Source organism: Panthera uncia, chromosome B4 (genome assembly GCF_023721935.1).
Source record: "Panthera uncia isolate 11264 chromosome B4, Puncia_PCG_1.0, whole genome shotgun sequence".
NCBI classification, from domain to species: Eukaryota; Metazoa; Chordata; class Mammalia; order Carnivora; family Felidae; genus Panthera; species Panthera uncia.
Genome location: NC_064809.1, coordinates 129,727,385 through 129,747,576, shown reverse-complemented (window position 1 = coordinate 129,747,576; position 20,192 = coordinate 129,727,385). Strand labels below are relative to the sequence as shown.

The 20,192-nt window shown below is 41.5% G+C and overlaps 1 protein-coding gene across 4 annotated transcripts in view; it reads left to right on the top strand.

The window, feature by feature from the left end:
* ENTHD1 (ENTH domain containing 1) overlaps nt 1–20,192 on the top strand; it is a 115,936-nt gene that overhangs the window by 33,223 nt on the left and 62,521 nt on the right. For all 4 annotated transcript variants that reach the window (XM_049627558.1, XM_049627556.1, XM_049627557.1 and 1 more), the window contains one exon: nt 12,641–12,759. In XM_049627558.1, the coding sequence (XP_049483515.1) occupies nt 12,641–12,759 (119 nt within the window). The remainder of the gene's footprint in view (nt 1–12,640; nt 12,760–20,192) is intronic.

Below are 20,192 nucleotides of genomic sequence, written 5' to 3'. Positions count from 1 at the left end.
ATTAAGGACAATGATAAAAGGCTTAAGTCCCCAGGAAGACATAACATTTCTAAATGTCAGTACACACCCAATAAAATAACTTCAAAGTATATAGAGCAAAAAATGGTAGAACTACAGGAAGAAATTGAAACATATATCATTATAGCAGATGATTTCAAAATCTCTCTCAATTATTGATAGGCCAAGTAAATAAAACATTTTATTTTTTATTTATTTATTAAAAAAAATTTTTTTTTAACGTTTATTTATTTTTGAAACAGAGAGAGACAGAGCATGAGTCGGGGAGGGTCAGAGAGAGAGAGGGAGACACAGAATCCAAAGCAGGCTCCAGGCTCTGAGCTGTCAGCACAGAGCCCGACGTGGGGCTCGAACTCACAGACTGTGAGATCATGACCTGAGCCGAAGTCGGACGGTTAACCGACTGAGCCACCCAGGCGCCCCAATAAAACACTTTTAAAGGGACTCCTGGGTGGCTGAGTCGGTTAAGTGTCTGACTCTTGATTTCAGCTCGGGTCATGATCTCATGCTTGTTAGATCGAGCCCCACCAGCGGTCTCAGCGCTGGGTGTGGAGCCTGCCTAAGATTCTCTCTCCCTCTCCCTTTGCTCCTCCCCCCACTCGAGCACACACTCTCTCTCCAAAAATAAATAAATACATGAAACGTTTTTTTAAATATGGATTTTATAATTGATTATGTTCTAAAGCCAGTCTTAACATTTCAAGGAATCTGTATTACACAAACCACTTTTTCTAGCAAAAATGCAATTAAGTTTGATTTTTAAAAATGTACATCAAAATTTTTCATATATTTAAACGTGGAAGTATTCCTTTTAAAATCAGATAGAGGGGCGCCTGGGTGGCTCGCTCGGTTGAGCGGCCGACTTCGGCTCAGGTCATGATCTCGCAGTCCGTGAGTTCGAGCCCCGCGTCGGGCTCTGTGCTGACAGCTCAGAGCCTGGAGCCTGTTTCAGATTCTGTGTCTCCCTCTCTCTGACCGTTCATGCTTTGTCTCTCTCTGTCTCAAAAATAAACGTTAAAAAAAAAAAATTTTTTTTTTAAATAAAATCAGATAGAAAAAAATGTTCCCATTCTCTTTGCTTCTGTTCAGCTTTGTACTGCCCCTAACCATCACAATAAAATAAGTAAGACAAATTAAAAGCATAAGTATTGAAATGGAATAAAAATATACCTGAGATGATAGGATTTTCATATAGAAAACTTGAAGGATCTATAGACATATTAGGAATAATGAGAGGGGCACCTGGGTGGCTCAGTCAGTTAAAAGCATCCATTTCTTGATTTGGGGTCAGGTCATGATCTTGCCATTAATGGGTTCAAGTCCCACACCAGGCTCTGTGGTGACAGCCTGCTTGAGATTCTTTCTCTCCCCCTCTCTCTCTGCCCTTCCCCTACTCACATCCACATGTATGCATGCTCTCTAAATAAATAAATAAATAAATAAATAAATAACTTAAAAAAAAGAAATAATGAGAGTTTTAGCAAGATGGATGGCTATTATATCAAAATATATAAATCAAGTTATATTTTCTTATGTATCGGCACCAAACAGTAAACACATTTTTTTAAATACCATTTATAATAGCAAAAAATCATTATTTACTTAAGGATAAATCTTTTACAAAGACGTACAAGATCTATACACTGAAAATTATAACACTTAACAAATATGTGAAAGATGACCTATACAGATGGAAAGATATTCATGTTTGTTTATTGAAAAACTAAAAAATGTGAATATCAGTGGTCTCCAAATTGCATAGGTTCAGTGGAGGTTTTCCTCAAGCTTGGCGATGCTGGCATTTTAATCCAGATAATTCTTTGTTGCGGGGGCTGTCCTGTGCCGGATAGCATGCTTAGCATTACCCCTGGCCTCTACCCACCAGATGCTACTAGCACACATCTCTCCCTGTTGTGAAAACCAAAAATATCTGCAGACATTGTCAGATGTTTCCTGAGGACGAAAATTGCCCTCCGTCGAGAACCACTGATTCAGTGCAATTGTAATCAAAATCCAAAAAGGATTTTAAAAATTGAATGTAATGGGCTGATTCCCAGAGTTATCTGGAGTATCAAAAAAAAGCTATCAAGAATATCCAAAACATTCGTGAAGAAGAAAAAGATGGGGGGCTTGCCTTTCTGGATAACGAGACTAAAGCAATCTTAATCACGACAGTGTGGTATGGGTGCGGGGATAGGTGTGTGGGCCAGCGGGACAACTGTAGGACCCAGCACACAGACTTGTACAACTAGGTTATCTTCACGTATGACAGAGGTGGTGTTTCACATTGGTGGGGAGAGGGTGAACGACTTCATAAATAATGGTGGGGCAATTATTTACCTATATCGAAAAAGTGAAATTAGGTTTCTACCTCTTACCGTGCACAAAAACAAATTCTAGAGGAATTAAGTACTTAAAGGAGGGGGGGAAAAAGAAGGACTTCAAAATGTTTAGAAGAAAATAAAGGAGGGGGCGCCTGGGTGGTTCAGTCGGTTAAGCGTCCGGCTTTTGACTTTGGCTTGGGTCACGATCTCACAGTTCGGGAGTTCGAGCCCCACATCTGCTGTCAGTGCAGAGCCTGCTTGGGATTCTCTCTCCCTCCCTCTCTCTCTGCCCCTCCCCTGCTCGTGTGCTCTGTTTCTCTCTCTCAAAATAAGTACATAAACATATTAAAAAAAAAAAAGGAAAGGAGAATATCTTTTTTACATTGGATATGGAAGGATTTCTTAAACATTACCAAAAAAGTACAAGCTATTGAAAAAGCATTTGTCCGTTTGACTCTTGCGGTAGGCAGAAGACTGAGAATAAGCCCCAAGGACCTTTGCCTCTATGGAATCTCCTCCCCTTTGAGGGGGGGTATGACCTGTGAATGAGAAGAGGTATCACTTCCATGATTATGTTACATTGTACATCACAAAGGGGGTATCCACACGTGGGCGTAATCCAATCGCACCAACCATTTGAAAGCAGAGTTTTCTCCAGCTGAAGGCAGAAGAGGAAGTCCCAGATTCCAAATGGGAGAAGGATTTGATGCACCCTTACTGGCTAGAAAACGGAGCGATAAGGAACGCAAGTGGCTTCTAGAAGCGGAGACCGATTGATCCCCGGTGGCCAGCCAGCAAGGAAAGGGGGACGTCGGTCGGTCGTACAACCACAAGGAATCGGAGTTCTGCCAACAACCTGAATGCTCTTGGAAGTGGATTGTTCCTCACAGTCTCCAGATAGGAGTCCAGCTTCATTGACGCCTTGATTTTGGCCTTGTGAGACCCAAGGCAGAGAACCCAGTCAAGCCTGCCAGGCCTGGCCTGCTGATCTACATAATGAATGGCTGTTGTGTCTTAAGCCAGTAAGTTTGTTGTAATTTTTGGCAGCAACAGAAAACTAACAAGGCTTATTAAATTTAAGAATTGTCTCGCCATCAAAAAACACCATATAGAAAGTGAAGACAGTCCCACACTAGGAGAAACATTTCTAACATATGTAAGTGACAAGGGATTATCCAGAATATATAAGGAACTTCTACAAATCCATGCGAAAAGGACAGCCTCACTGAAAACTGGGGAGGGGGGGGGAGATATGGAAAGCATTTCCTAAAAAAAAGAGGGAGGAAACACGTACGGCCAAGAGACGTTTTTCCAAATTCTCAACCTTGTATTGTGATACAGTAGCAACAATTCTAAAATAAAATATGTGAAAATGCACAATTACAATAACTTGAAAAACCATCTAATGCCATATTGTGAGGAATGTCCTTCTGTTCCTTGAAGTATATTTTCTTGTGCATTTGGAATCTATTTTTGGCATGCCATCTTCCTCTCTCTCTCTTTATTGCTTCCCCCTCCCTTCTTTCTCCTCTTCTCTTATTTTCCTCCTGGAATGTGTGTCCTCAGTTCCCAGGTCCTTTCTTCACATCTTGCTGCTGCTTAGGCAGCTCCCTCTAGGCAGTCTGGTTTTTGTTTAAAAAATTTTTTTTCAACGTTTATTTTTGAGAGAGACAGAGACAGAGCATGAACAGGGGAGGGGCAGAGAGAGAGGGAGACACAGAATCCGAGGCAGGCTCCAGGCTCTGAGCCGCCAGCACAGAGCCCGACGCGGGGCTCGAACTCACAAACCACGAGATCATGACCTGAGCCAAAGTCGGACTCAACCGACTGAGCCACGCAGGTGCCCCGAGGCAGTCTGGTTTGAAGGCAGTGTAGAGTAATGGTGAAGCACTTAGGTCCTGGCACCTGACCGACTGGATTTGAACCCTGCCTCAGATTGTGTGGCCTGTGTGCCCTCGGACATGCTGTTTCATTCAGCCTTTGTGCTGCAGTTTCCTCTTCTGTAAAATGGGGCCGACAGAGTGTCTGGTATAGAATTGTCGTAAGGAGTAAACGAGGCGATACAGGTCCAGCACATACACTCTGGCAGTTATTTGCTCAGATACACTTAGCGATTTCTCGATGCTTCCCACCATGACTGAGACCGGTTTGTTTTCTCCACCAAGTTGCAGTTTGTGTGCTGTTTCTTATTTTAGCCCTTTTCTTCTGCAGCAGCGAGGAAGGGGGGCCTTCAACAGGCCACACGCGATCTTGTTTAGCGTATCTGGGCTCTGCTCTGTCTTCTGAGCCTTTTGCACAGGACCCTGCTCGTTCTGTCTAGTTGGGAAATATGTCCCGGTGCCGTGGGGGCAAGAGCCGCCCTGAGCTTCAGATCATCCGCCCAGTCCAGCGTGAAATGGTAGTTTTCACTTCCGTTTAAAGCGTCAGTGTCTTTATTTACTCACTCGGTTACACCTTTTTTTTTTTTTTCTTTACCCATTTCCACCTCTTCTCAGTCATAAGGAGGGGAAAAAAGGATTGTCTCCTCAGTTCCCCTTTTTCCGGACATGCGGATAGTGATGAGAAATCTCCGAATCTTTGCAACTCATCCCTATCACCTTGGTCAGCAGTTATTTTCCTTTTAAAAACTACTTTCGGTTATATCTGTTTCCATGTTAGATTGCTGTTGTAAAATTTTTTAATTAGTTTTGACTTAAAAAAAAACTTTGTTTAATGTTTGTTCATTTTTGAGAGACAGAGAGCAAGCAGGGGAGGGGCAGAGAGGGAGGGAGACACAGAATCTGAAGCAGGCTCCAGACTCTGAGCTGTCAGCACAGAGCCCCATGTGGGGCTCGAACCCATGGACCGCAAGATCATGACGTGAGCTGAAGTCAGACGCTTAACTGACTGAGCCACCCAGGGCCCCCTAGTTGCAACTTTTTAAAAACCTCTTATTCAGTTTTGGGTGATGGAAACTGTGTTGCCGTTTCAGTGTACTCTCTTAACCTGGGAGTCGGCCACTGAATACTTAATCCTGCTCGCGCAGTGACTGTCTGCTCGTCTTTGTAGCTGAACAGTGAACACGCTTGGAGCATTTTCCTGTTCCCCATTATTCTTAAGTAAGAACTACCGGCAGTGTCTCAAATTTTGTGTGCTATTGTTAGCAAAACGCTGAAGTAAAATGGCCTTAGCTCCCTTTTTAAGGTCTCCTGCAACAAAAGTTTGTCCTTTCTCCCCTTTTCTTGTCTGCCTATTTAAAATTGCATTTTTAAAATCTGCTTAAACATCTCTGCTTTCTTATTCTGTGTCTTTTTCTGTTTTCATTGAAAAAAAAAATAAAAGCCTTTTCTCCACTCATCTCAGAATTCACCTTTCAAAAGAGATTTACAGTGCTCACGGGCTGCCCCCCGTCTCTCGGCAGGCACGTCTCAGAAGCAAACAGGAACAGACAGGTGGTGTCTATAGTGGATGTTGTGTGGCACCCCCAGATCCCCTCTTCAAGATCAAGGCACTCATGCCCTCAGCTGCTGGGAAGATTGGTGGCTGAAGGGTCTCAGCTCAGCGAAGAGAGGCTGTTGACTCAAGACCTGTTGGACTCGGGCGGGCTGCTCCCTTGCTTCGAGGCAGGACACCTGTGAAGAGCCATCCCAGCCCCACAGCGCCTGGCAGGATTGGTCAAGGCCTCTGCCGCAACCCCATTACAGACCAGTTTCTCCCCTGGCCCCGTCCTACCTTCCAGGCTCCTCGTGGGTCCCATTGCAGAGAGCACTCCCTAATGAATCTCCCTCTTACACATTTGAGCCTTGGGATCGGTTTCCTGGGGGAACCCAACCGGCGACCATGGCTTTTCCTCAAGGTTTAAAACATAGGAGTATCATAATTTGTGTCTGTGCATGAAGAAAGAGAATTATACAGCAAACGGCGCAAAATGTTAACAGTTGGTTAACCTGGCCGAAGAGGGTATGGGAGCTCTTCGTACTCTTCTTGCCGTGATTTTTGTGTACGTTTGAAATGACTATAACATGGAACTTGAAAGAATTAAGACAAGTATCAATCACTTGCAGATGCTTAAGTGCAGTCATGCTCCAAGACAGGGAAGTTGGTAAGGTTCCAAACTCATGATTCTGCAAAAGTTAGATACATAATCACCATGAGACTTCCATAGCTTACCAGTTCATTAGCCCACCGCGCATTTTCTTTGATGGGTGCGTTTGTTCTGTTTTGTTTTTTGTTTTTTGTTTTTTTAAAAGCTAATTGTGTTAAGTAAATGACTTAATTTACTTAAATTACCTACACTGATTGAAAGGACACTGTCAATCCGTAGCAGCGACGTTTATTAGATGCTAAATAATAAGTGGAACAATTGGGGAATTTACTCAATTTGTGGAGCCTTCCAGTTCCAGAATGTGCCGTTGCCTGGTGAATGTCCGATGGCTTGGATGTCAGTTCGGTATCTCATCTAAGAAGTACCACGGGGTCTGCCGGTTCTGCTCTGCGGTATTATCTGAGCGGTACAGGCTCATGAAATCTACCGCCTCTCTCTCGATGGTTTCCTCACGGCACCTCCAGCCCTGGTATCTAACCTCTCATCTTCCAAAGAGCCGATAGCATCACGGCTTCCGTGCCTTCCCTTCCTCCTTTGGGGTTTCACAATCACACACACACAAGTCCTCCCGGCTTGTGACTTTACAGTCTCAGTTGAGACAGAGCGGATGAGATCAAAGGGACTTCATCGCCGCTCCGGGACTAAACGTGTCCTCCCTCTCCCTTTGCTTGTGAAAACCCAGAAGTAAGTGTTGTGTGGTCACCTAATTCAGTTAAGCACACGTCACTTCCAGCTGAAGTGTTGCGCTGATGCTAAAACAATTTCTAAACGAATTTCCCGAGACTCGCTCTATTCCAACTACATTTCTTCTTGCCCCTAGAAGATTATTTCATATAAGTTTGTAATATTTTAACTATTCTAGCCTGAAATGCATCTCCAGATAGTCAAGGTGTTTTTTTTTTCTTTCACAGTTCTTGCTGTTATTCAGTTTTCCTCATATTTTACTTCAAAACTGACTTCCTGCGACTGTTATCAGTCTACCTCTGTGATGTCTAAACCTAAGTCCGCATCACTTCCAGGATAATTTTATTGCTCAATACTCAAAGAGTGATAAGAAAGGTGGCTTCTGGGGCGCCTGGGTGGCTCAGTCGGTTAAGCATCCGACTTCGGCTCGGGTCATGATCTCGCAGTCCGTGAGTTTGAGCCCCGTCGGGCTCTGTGCTGACAGCTCAGAGCCTGGAGCCTGTTTCAGATTCTGTGTCTCCCTCTCTCTCTGACCCTCCGCCGTTCATGCTGTCTCTCCCTGTCTAAAAAATTAATAAACGTTAAAAAAAAATTGAAAAAAAAAAAAAGGTGGCTTCTGATGAATCACATGAAAGTACATAGATGATCTAAGCCTCAAACCACTACTGTTTGCCAGTATTAATTATAAAATCTCCAAGTCCCAAATAAGTTCATCTTAATTATTCATGTTCATGTGAAGTGACGAGAAAATTAAAAGAACGATTAATTGCGAAGTCTTTATTCTTTCTTCGGTATCTTTGGCATGTATCATACTCACTCCTTTTTGCCCCCGTAGTTCCTCCTGCTTAGGATCATTTCTCATTCACATTCACCAGGATCCCAGCCATCCTTCAAAGGCTTGTTCAAATTTTACTTCCTATTTGAGGCATGTTCTGACTACTCTGGGGCACACAGATTTTTTTTTTCCCCCCGTAGGATGTCTATTCCTAAAGTTAGCTAATTTAAGAAAGCTTGGCATGGTATTGTTTTCCTCTGGTTGTTTCCCATAAGTCCGTATGTCAGACTCATCTCCCGAGTCAGACTGTAAACTTTCTGAAGGCAAGGATCACCGCATCCTACACCATTGGTTTTCAAGCTATTTTTCTTGGATAGCCCCTGAAAGATTTTGAAAAGTGACATCCGTCCTTGTTCACTGTTAAGTTGGCATGTGAAATTGCACACTAAGTAACTGCAAAGGACAGGATTCAAAATATTGAGATTAAAGACCAAAGAGAGCAAAATGAAATCGTCCCCTGAGGCTTTTACGTGTAGCTAAAGGAATCTAAAATGCTCTTGTGATCGATACCTCCAGTCGTTCATTTGAAAGAACCCACGAGGTCTTTAACTGTTGGAAGTTTTGCATCATTCCCTTTACTCCTTGAAGTCATGTTTCTCTTCCACGTCCCTCATAGGACTCCATCCTAATAGAAAGTGTTGTTATGCTTGAAAGTCTTCTCTCCATTAAATATGTATGTAAATGGAAATTATTTTTCTAAATTTTCTATGGCCAGAGGCTTTGAAGTGGTAAAGTATTCTTTCTAGATTGACTTGTCATTACAATTACTTTTAGTACACAATTGATCAAAACCCAAACCACATAAATGTATTATAAATTTTTATAAATACTTACTAAGCATAAAGAATAGCGTTTTATTGGAAATACATGTTTCTATGAGATACGTGGAATTCTTTGTTTACACACGTGAATATTACTTATTGCTAGAAATAAGCAAGGTTCAGCATAAATTCTGTTTCCCTTTTACATTTTTATAGGTGGAAATGCTGGGAACACTTGTTCACATAAAATTGTAGGTGGGAACAGAAGGTGTTTTACTACAGCATTGTCACTCCGTTCTATGAATTCCTTTCAAGCAACATGCCAGAATTATATATTGATTTATTATAAAAATGTTTTTCATCTCTTGTCAACTGTTAACTTGATTAGGTCTTTCTTCAGTGTTGTTGAAAGCAAAGAATTAGAAACAACCTACTTAGAAAAAGATTTGTTAAACAGTCATTAGGGGTAATTTACTTTCTCAGTTTCTGAGAATAATATCGAAAAACCTTTACTAAAAGTTATCAGATGACTATTAATGATACTAGTCACACTTAAAAAATTTTTTTAATGTTTATTTATTTTTGACAGAGAGAGAGAGAGAGAGAGACAGAGCATGAGTGGGGGAGGGGCAGAGAGAGAGGGACACAGAATCCAAAACAGGCTCCAGGCTCTGAGCTGTCAGCACAGAGCCTGACGTGGGGCCCGAACTCATGGACAGTGAGACCATGACCTGAGCTAGAGTCAGACGCTCAACCGACTGAGCCACCCAGGCACCCTGATACTAGTTACACTTTAATTTAACCCAATACACTCAGAAAGTGGAAAAAGAAAAATATTAATTCTAATGCACCTGTCAATATAATTTTTAAAACAATTATTTAAAATAATTTTTAACATTTATTTTTTATTATTTTTTTTAATGTTTATTTATTTTTGAGAGAGAGAGACCGTGTGCAAGCAGTGGAGGGGCAAAGAGGGAGGGAGACACAGAATCTGAGGCAGGCTCCAGGCTCTGAGCTGTCAGCACAGAGCCCAACATGGGGCTCGAACTCACAAACTGTGAGATCATGACCCGAGCCGAAGTCAGACACCTAACCGACTAAGCCACCCAGGTGCCCCTTGAAACAATTATTTTATTGTTTCATATGCTTTAAGTATATTTCAGCAACTGTTGAGAACTACAGATTTGGTTCATTGAATTTCTGGAAACTATTGGCCATATTTACCTCACTGGCAAAGCCAACTCTTGTAAGTCAAAACAGTTGGCCAAATCAGATTTAAACTTTCTTCTTTTTTTTTTTTTTTAATTTTTTTAATGTTTATTTTTGAGAGACAGAACGTGAGTGGGTGAGGGGCAGAGAGAGAGGGAGACACAGAATCTGAAGCAGGCTCCAGGCTCTGAGCTGTCAGCCACAGAACCTGATGCAGGACTCAAACTCACAAACCTCAAGATCATGACCTGAGCCGAAGTCAGACACTTAACTTACTGAGCCACCCAGGTGCCCCTTACACTTTCTTTAGAAAACATTTTACTTTGTTTGTTTAAATAGACATGTAATAGACACTCTGGTTGTGTTCACACTCCTGAATTCTTTTCCTAAGAGAGATGGCGAGGGCATGGAGCCTTGTCGGTTTGTTGGGTTGATGAAATGAGGTGCCCCGCCGCCCTCCTCCCTGCCCCCGGCCCCATGCTTTCCTTCTTTCCTCTCCTGGGACTCTTCCTCAGAATGATGCATCTCTGACAATAGCTGGGGATGAAAAGCACAGGACATTAAATGGAAGTTGTTAAATACAGCTCCCCCATACTGTATAGTATGTCTCAATACCAAACATCCCAGGATGGATGAAAATACCGTTACTCATGCCATGCGTTGCCATTAAAAGAAACATGCGTAAACAGAACAAATTGTGGAGCTTTACTTTGGGTTTTTCCAGCCTTGATTAAAAGAGGATTCCCTGGGAATGCAAGCTGGTGCAGCCACTCTGGAAAACAGTATGGAGGTTCCTCAAAAAACTAAAAATAGAACTACCCTACCACCCAGCAATTGCACTACTAGGCATTTATCCAAGGGATACAGGTGTGCTGTTTTGAAGGGACACATGCACCCCAATGCCTATAGCAGCACTATCAACAATAGCCAAAGTATGGAAAGACCCCAAATGCCCATCGATGGATGAATGGATAAAGAAGATGTGGTACATAGATACAATGGAGTATTACTCAGCAATCAAAAAGAATGAAATCTTGCCATTTGCAACTATGTGGATGGAACTGGAGGGTATTATGCTAAGGGAAATTAGAGAAAGACAAAAATCATATGACTTCACTCATATGAGGACTTTAAGAGACAAAACAGATGACCATAAGGGAAGGGAAACAAAAATAAAAACAGGGAGGGGGACAAAACAGAAGAGACTCATAAATAAGGAGAACAAACAGAGGGTTACGAGAGGGGTTGTGGGAGGGGGATGGGCTAAATGGGGAAGGGGCACCAAGGAATCTACTCCTGAAATCGTTGCACTAGATGCTAACTAATTTGGATGTAAATTTTGAAAAATAAAAAATAAAATTAAAAAAAAATCGATAAGACAAAAACATCCAGTAAAAAAAATGGACAAAAGAGTTCAAGATAGTGTTTACAGGAAAATAAATGTAGGCAGCTTTTAAGCATATGAAAATATGCTCAGCTTTGTTCCTTCATAGTAAGAGAAATACACATTAACCAGAACAATACCATTTCCCATTTATTATATTGTTACAAATCTGAAAGTTCCATAACACAGTGTGTGCGTTGATGGAGGGCAACTTGGAGATTGCATCTAAATTGGAAATGTAATCCTTTGACCCACGGATTCTATATGTAGCACTGTAAATTTCACATATATTTGCACACATTAAAAAAGACGTACAAGATTTAAATAAAGAAATAAATACATAAATAAATAAAAAGGATTCCCTATACTAGTCTTTTCTACTATTGTTTGGTGTTTAGAGGTTCTTGCGTTTGCAGCATAAAGGAAGATGAGACACAGGAAGGTGGCGAGAGGATAGGCCTTTCTTTGTAAAGCGGGAGGAAATTGATTAGGAAAGGGAAGGAGCTGGGCGCCTGGGTGCCTCAGACAGTTTCGCTTCAACTTAGGCTCAGGTCATGATCTCACGGTTCCTGGGTTCCAGCCTCTCGTCGGGCTCTGTGCTGACAGCTCGAAGCCTGGAGTCCGAGTCTCCCTCTCTGTGTCTCCCTGTGTCTCGTCTCCCTCTCTGTCTGCCCCTCTCCTGCTCGCTCTCTGTCTCTGTCTCTCTCTCTCAAAAATAAGCGTTTAAAAAAATTACAAAAAAGGGGCAGGCGCCTGGGTGGCTCCGTCGGTTAAGTGTCCAACCTCAGCTCAGGTCATGAAAATGGCAACTACAAAACCATTCAGCAAAAACGTATAAGCAGAACTATCCATTTATTTTCATCGGCATATTCTCTTATGTTGAAAATTTTTTTTAAATTTTGTTTAAAAGCAGTTTCTCATCATCTAACCTATAGATCATATATGTGACCACATGAAATTCGCCCTGCAGTAATAAGGTTCTTTTACATCTTAATTAGACTGATTCTAGTTGTCATTCCTACTTTGCTAAGAATAATGTTCAAAGTCTGTTTTCTATGCTGTATTGTACCTTATTTTTAAAAAGCTGTTTCAAGTAATGAAGTGTAAAATAAAATTGTCGATGGTAGAAGAGACTAGAATCAAAGTTGTATTTTTAAATCTGCCTGAATGAGTCGACTATAATACAGGGATACATTAAAATGACCATTGGCAGATGATGTATATGTTGCAGACAAAACGGATCTTCCGGAGTAATTAACTTAAAAATTGCGAGCTAATGTAAAAACATTACGATTTTTTTTTTGCCAAACTGAAATCTTAGCTTTCTGTTGTTGACAGAAAACGCCTCCAAGGCGGGATTGAAACAAGAGCAGCGCCAAGACATCCAATTGCCTAGTGGGACTGTGTTGTCCCAGGAAACACCACCAGTCAAGATGAATGTTTGGAAATCAACAGAGGTAAGTCACTGTGGCAGTTTCCTGTTGCCGCTGTAACAAATGACCACAAACTCAGTGCCTTAAATCAGCACAGATGTGTCATTTTGCAGTTCTGTAGGTCAGAAGTCGGACACAGGACTCACTGGGCTAAAATCAAGGTATCATCTGCAGCCTGCCTCCCTTTCTGGAGGCCTGAAGGGAAAATTTGTTTCCTTGTCCTCTCTGGCTTCCTGTGTTCTAAGAGAACACTTGTCTTTTAATTTTGCTGTCTTTTGTTTTACCCCGTTTTAAATAAGAATGAGGTTAAATTACGAAAGTTTTCTGTTAAAGCTCATGCTGTAGAAAAAATCTTCCTAAAGAAATTCTTCTTTATCCTAATAGAATAAAGCTCTCTTATCTTTTCTTCTAAATGAAATCCTTGTGTCCTCTAGAATTTTACCACATACCGTAAGAGGGGGGTCTTACTGTCTTTATACCTGTGGGTAAACAGTATTTAATTTATTGTACAGTCCATCTCTCTCTACTCATCTAAAATAACTTTTTAAAAGACTTCAGGAAGTTGCAGAAATAGTACAGACTCCCATGTACCCTTTACCCGGCTTCTCCCAATGTTGGCATCTTATATAACCGCGGTGCAACATCAAAATGAGGAAGTGGATGTCGGTATGTTACTGCTAACTAGATTACAGACCTTATTCAGTTTCCAGATTTTTAATTCACTATTCAATTAAAAAAATTTTTTTAATGTTTATTTATTTTTGAGGGAGAGACAGAGACAGAGCACGAGCGGGAGAGGGTCAGAGAGAGAGGGAGACACAGAATCCGAAGCAGGCTCCAGGCTCTGAGCTGTCAGCACAGAGCCCAGATGTGGGGCTCGAACCCGTGAACCGTGAGATCATGACCTGAGCTGAAGTCGGATGCTTAACTGACTGAGCCACCCAGGCACCCCTCACTAGCTGATTTTTTAACCTCCATTTGTGTGTGTGTGTGTGTGTGTGTGTGTGTGTGTCTGTAGGGGGAGTGCTATGCAATTTTATTCTAAGTATAGATTCATGTAATCACCAAAAGAAATCCCTCATGCTATCCACTCCATCTCATTCCCCACACCCCAACCACGTCCTCCCCTGACGACCACTAATCTTTTCTCTATCTTTATAGTTTTATTATTTCGAGAATGCTATGTAAATGAATTCAGACCATATGTAATCTTTTGAGATCGTTTTTATTTTTTCCACTTAGCATAATGCTCATGATATCCATTCAGTTGTGAAGTTTTCGTATCTCTGGGATGAATGTCTAGGGGTGTGATTGCTAGGTTGTATATTAAGTACCTACTAAATGTGGTAAGAAACTGTCGACCTGTTTCCTAGACTGGCTGTACCATTTTACATTCCCACCAGCAGTGTAGAAGAGACCCAGTTTCTCTGCCTTCTCACCACCTTGTGGAATCACCGTTTTTATTTTGGCTATTCTAATAGGTTTGTGGCGATATCTCATCATGGTTTTTAGTTGATGTTTCCCAAAAGGCTAATGATGCTGAACATCTTTTCGTGTGCTCGTTTGTATCATCGTCACTTCTCTTTGGTGACAGATATCTTCATATCTTTTGCTCATTTTCTAATTGGACTGATGATGGTTTATTACCGTTGAGTTAGGAGAGTTCTTTGTATATTCTGGATACCAGTGTGTTTCTACTTGTGCTCTCATCCGTGAAGATGTTCATCTTATTTTTGAGCATGACCTGTGTCTTTAATTCTCACATTTGTATTTTTCTCTTTCGTTGCTGTGTGTTTGGGGAGGGAGGGTATCCCCAAAGTTTGAATTTACAGAACCATCTTGACTGGAAACCTGTTCCACTGAAGACTATTTACAATGATCTCATCACTCATTTGTTTGTCTGTTTTATGTGTGTTTCTCCTTCTAGAAGGAAAGCTCCTTGAGAGTAATGGCCATTTTAGTCTTACTCATTACTGAACCTTCACTTGCCAAATTTTTGTTGATGAAGAAATGACTGAACGGTAGACACTCAATTTTAACTTCCTTCTCTTCCTCCCCTGTGAAAGAGGCTTGTTTGGTCTTCTGTTTTGTTTAGCGTTCCCTGCCACAGTTCCTATGAGAGTGGCTGGAATTATTTATTGACCTTCTGTTCCCAGCCCTTTCCCTGAACCCAGTTAGGCATTGGATTTACCCGATTTTCTAGCAGCCCCGAAAAGTACATAAAATTAAAATTTCACTTTTCCCTAATTGCATCACAGCCCGCAGACTGAAAGAAAATACGTAGATCGTTTTAAAAGATATGACATTGGGGCGCCTGGGTGGCGCAGTCGGTTAAGCGTCCGACTTCAGCCAGGTCACGATCTCGCGGTCCGTGAGTTCGAGCCCCGCGTCGGGCTCTGGGCTGATGGCTCGGAGCCTGGAGCCTGTTTCCGATTCTGTGTCTCCCTCTCTCTCTGCCCCTCCCCTGTTCATGCTCTGTCTCTCTCTGTCCCAAAAATAAATAAAAAACGTTGAAAAAAAAAATTAAAAAAAAAAAAAGATATGACATTAAGCAAAATTATTTTTATTATTATTGTTATTTTTTTAAGTTTATTTATTTTGAGAGGTGGGGGATGAGGGGAGAGAGAATCCCAAGCAGGTCCCTCACTGTCAGCACAGAGCCTGATGTGGGGCTCGAATTCGCGAGCTGCGCCGAAATCAAGAGTCTGACGCCCAACAGACCGAGCCACCCAGGCACGCCGAGCAAAATTATTTTTAAATACGCGGTCAGTTTTGTTTACTGCCGATGGCTTTTAAGGGAGAAAATAGACTTGAATAATCTTACATGCTTTGGAGCCTAACAAAGACATAAAGTGCCACTTAGCTTTTTTGTATCAGTCCCCAAATTCTCATTATTATTGTTTCTTTCTGACTTCAGAGGAAACCGCTGTAATTGATTTACATCATTCAGCATCTTGTATCAGTTAGCAAAAAATGGTGCCCTTCTCTCAAAAGAAGTTTGAAGTTAGATTTCTCTTTCTCAAAGCATTACTACATCATGACACTATTCCATCATTTTACTGACAAGCTATCTCTCTTATTACTGTCAGGAACATTTGATGTGACCCAATATATCCTCTCCAGAAATCTGCTTTTGTGGCAGAAGACAAAACCCACCAGGCTGAACAGTGAATCTAATTGTTGTTGCCAAATGTACTACATGTACATTAAAATTCTCATGTTCTTAATACAGAATGAGAAAGAAATGATACTGTTGATTGCTTAGGCAGATGAAGGGGACTTAAAAATATCTTGTAAAAACTTTAAATAGAAATCTCTTTATTCTCTTTCTACAAATGAAAGGATGATCTAAAAGCAGTAAATAAAATTCTTAACAGAACAGGGCATTCAAAAGCAGAGCAGAGCTTGCTTGTGGTACTTTCAAAACTCAGGAAAGCCTTTAAACGTACAGCACTTAGACATGGGTATGTGTTCTCTCTAGGGACTGCCCAGAATCTTTATTATTGAATTTGCTAATTAATAAGGTTATTACATAGCCTTTCACCACCTCAAGAGACCTTCCTCTTTTCCTGTTTGAGGAGATTCAACAATGAGGGTTATGATTTTCTTTTCCTTTTCTTTCTTTTTTTTTTTTTGGTCACAGTTGTTTCTATAGTAACAGATAGGGATGCTATGAATTGGTTCCCACAGAATTAAAGCTGACCAAAGCCTTCAGTCTAGTTGTGAGTTTGGAAGTGACGGGAGATAAATGTTTATTTCCTCCTGCTTCTGTTTATTATTTTGTTAAATGAAGAGTAAACAGTTTTTATCCTTGGGCTTATTAGCATATCATTTATTATATTTGCAAAACTTTGAACTCGTCAAAGCTGTTAGGGAAATGGAAATTGTACCTATTCTAATCATGCTAATTCATCATCCCCTTACTTCGTTTCTGCATCATTGCTTTATGCTGAAAAGCCCTTTTTTATTTTCACGTCTGTACTTTTATTCTTTTCAAGTTGGAAGATACTTGCTGGAAAAAGTTGAAACAATATGAAAGGGTAAAGAGTGAAAAACAAAGTTTCTTCTTACTTCTCTATACACCTTCAGTTCCTTCCCTTGGAGGCATCCGTTACTAACTAGGTTCTTAGAAATTTGGGAGGGAAATTTTCTGTGTCCAGACATTTCGTTTATCTAAGGATTCATTCCGTATATACTGCTCTGCAGCATGCCTCGAACTAAACAATGTATCTTGGACATCTTTTTTTATTTATGTAATAAATGCAAATTTATTCATGTAATAAATGCAGTCCTTTGGTGTGTGTTCTTACACATCTTTTTCGCTAAACTGTAGATCATGGATGTCTTTCTCTATCAGTGTGGATAGCGGTGCTGTATTCTTTCTTATTTTTAAAATTGTTTAATGTTTATTTATCTTTTGAGAGACACAGAGAGCGAGTGGGGGAGGGGCAGGGAGAGGGAGACACAGAATCCGAAGCAGGCTGCAGGCTCCAGGCTCCGAGCTGTCAGCACAGAGCCCGACGCGGGGCCTAAACTCACAAACTGCGAGATCATGACCTGAGCTGAAGTCGGATGCTTCACCGACTGAGCCACCCAGGCGCCCCTAGCTGTGCATATTCTTGATGCATAAATGAATCTTCGCTTATTTGGCCATCCCCTGTTGGTAATCATTTAGGGGTATTTTTATGTTTTTGTCTATTAAGAGCAATATTGTAACAGCGGTTCTTGTACACGTTTTATATGATGCTGTCCTAAAAGGGGACTCGCTGAAAGATTATATGTATCTTTAGTTTTGAAAAGTACTGCCAAACTGTCCTCCCAAAAGTTGCACCAATTTATGCCCACCAGAAGCATAGTTTTGCAAATACTGAGTATTATCAAACTTGTACACTTTTTTGTCAGTCTGAAAGGTGGGGAAAATTTGTTTTAATTTATTCCATTGTAATTACAGGTAAGAGTGGAAGAACTTTTCACATGTTTCTTGGGGATTTGTGTTTCTTTTTTTTAAGTTTATTTATTTACTTAGAGAGAACATGTGAGTGGGGGAGGGGCAGAGAGGGAGAGAGAGAGAATCCCAAGCAGGCTCCTCACTGTCAGTACAGAGCCCGATGCAGAGCTCGAACTCACAAACCGTGAGATCATGACTTGAGCGGAAGCCAAGAGTCAGACACTCAACCGACTGCGCCACCCAGGTGTCCCTGTGTTTCTTTTTTATTAACTCTATTCATCTCCTTTGCTCGTTTTTCTGTTTGGTTTCTCATCTTTTTGTTATCAGTTTCTAAGAGCTATTTGGCTATTAAATAATTAGCTCATCGTCTGCTTCTTTATCTCTTTATTCATTTCCAGGTTTTTGTGTGATTTTTTTAAATATTTTTTTTAATTATTTTTATTTTTATTATTTTTTTTTAACGTTTATTTATTTTTGAGACAGAGAGAGACAGAGCATGAACGGGGGAGGATCAGAGAGACGGAGACACAGAATCTGAAACAGGCTCCAGGCTCTGAGCTGTCAGCCCAGAGCCCGACGCGGGGCTCGAACTCACGGACCGCGAGGTCATGACCTGAGCCGAAGTCGGCCGCTTCACCGACTGAGCCACCCAGGCGCCCCTCGTGTGATTTTTTAATTTTTTTTTTGGGTTTTTTTTTTTTTTTTTGCCTTTGCAAAGGGAAAACATACCGCTCTTTCTTTGTCTCTTTTTTTCCTTACACACCTGCCGTCGCACTTCACTTCTGACACAAGAGACGTGGGTTTTCCACACACCCAGCTGTTGTCTACAACACTAGCTGGGTGTGCTGCAACTTAACTCGATTCTGACACTGTCTGCCTAAAGATGGAGTCAGATTTCACAGGCTTAAGTGCCCAGTCCCCAAAGCTTCCTTTCCCCCACCTCCCATTTCAGATGCCAACTGCACATCTCGGGCTGTCACCTGTACTTCTGACCTGCTGTAAATCCAGGGTCCCATGACCCCCTCCTCGGGTTTGATCACTCGCTAGAACAGCTTAAGAACCCATGGAAATATTACTCGCAGATGCTGCTTTATTATATAATAAAGGATGTGATAAAGGGTACAGATGAATTGCCAGATGTAGAAATACACAGGGCAAGGCCCAGAAGTTTCCCTAGTGCAAGAGTTTCTGTCCCCATGGAGTTGGGCTGTGTCACCCTCCCAGCATGTCCGGTATTCACCAACCCAAAAGCTCTTGGCACCGCAAACATTTGGGACTTTTATGGTGGCTTCATCAGATGAGCGTGACTGATCCTTTATTCCATCTCCAGTCTCTCTCCCCTTCCAGGGGGATGCGGTGTGGGACTGAAAGTTCCAGGCTTCTAATCATGGCTTGGTCTTTCTGGTGACCAGTCCCCATCCCGAAGCTGTCCAGGAACCCACCAAGAGTCACCTCACAAAACAAAAGACACTCTGAGCTCCCAGAAAATTCCAAGTGATATAGGAGCTCTGTGTCAGGAGCCAGGGTCAAAGACCAAATATTAAAACAAAAGATGCTCCTAGCACTCCTCTCACTTAGGAAATTACAGGAGTTCAGGGGCTCTGGGCCAGCACCAGGGACAAAGACCAAATATATATTTATTATGACTCCGATATCACAGCCTTAAAGCAGTCTTTAATTTTCATTAAAAAGTAGTCAAATTTGCCTTTCCATTACGGCTTCTAGATTTTAAGTCATTCTTAGAAAGACCTTCCCTAGTCTAAGATTTTATTAAATATCACCCTGGCTTTTTAGTTTAACAAGCTATTTTTTAGATCAGTTTTAGATTCACAGCAGAAGTGAGTAGAAAGTAAGAGATTTTTCCATATACCCGATGCATACCACCACCCGCCTCTGCCCTGTATGACCTCCCCCACGATTAGCATCCACCCCAGGGTGGTACATTTGTTATAATCAATGAACCTAAATTAACACTCATTATCATCCAAAGACCACAGTTTACATTAAGGTTTGCTGTGTGTTCTGTGAGTTTTGACAAATGTATGGTGCTATGTATCTGCCATTACAGTGTCGTAGAGAATGGTTTCATTGTACTAAAAATCCTCTATGTTTCATCTATTTATTCCTTTTCCTGCTAACGCCTGGAAACCACTGATCCTTTTACTGTCTCCTTAGTTTTGCCTTTTTCAGAAAGTCATATGGTTGGAATCATACAGTATGTAGCCTTTCCAAACTGGTTTCTTTCATTTAGTAATATGCATTTAAGATTCTTGTGTCTCTTTATGGTTTGATAGCTCATTTCTTTTTTTAACGCTGAATAATATGCCATTGTCTGGGGGTGCCTGGGTGACTCACCTGGTTAAGCATCTGACTTTTGGTTTCAGCTCAGGTCCTGATCCCATGGTTTGTGAGTTCAAACCCTGCGTCGGGCTCCACACTGACAGCATGAAGCCTGCTTGGGATTCTCTCTCTCTCTCTCTCTCTCTCTCTCTCTCTCTCCCCCCCCCCC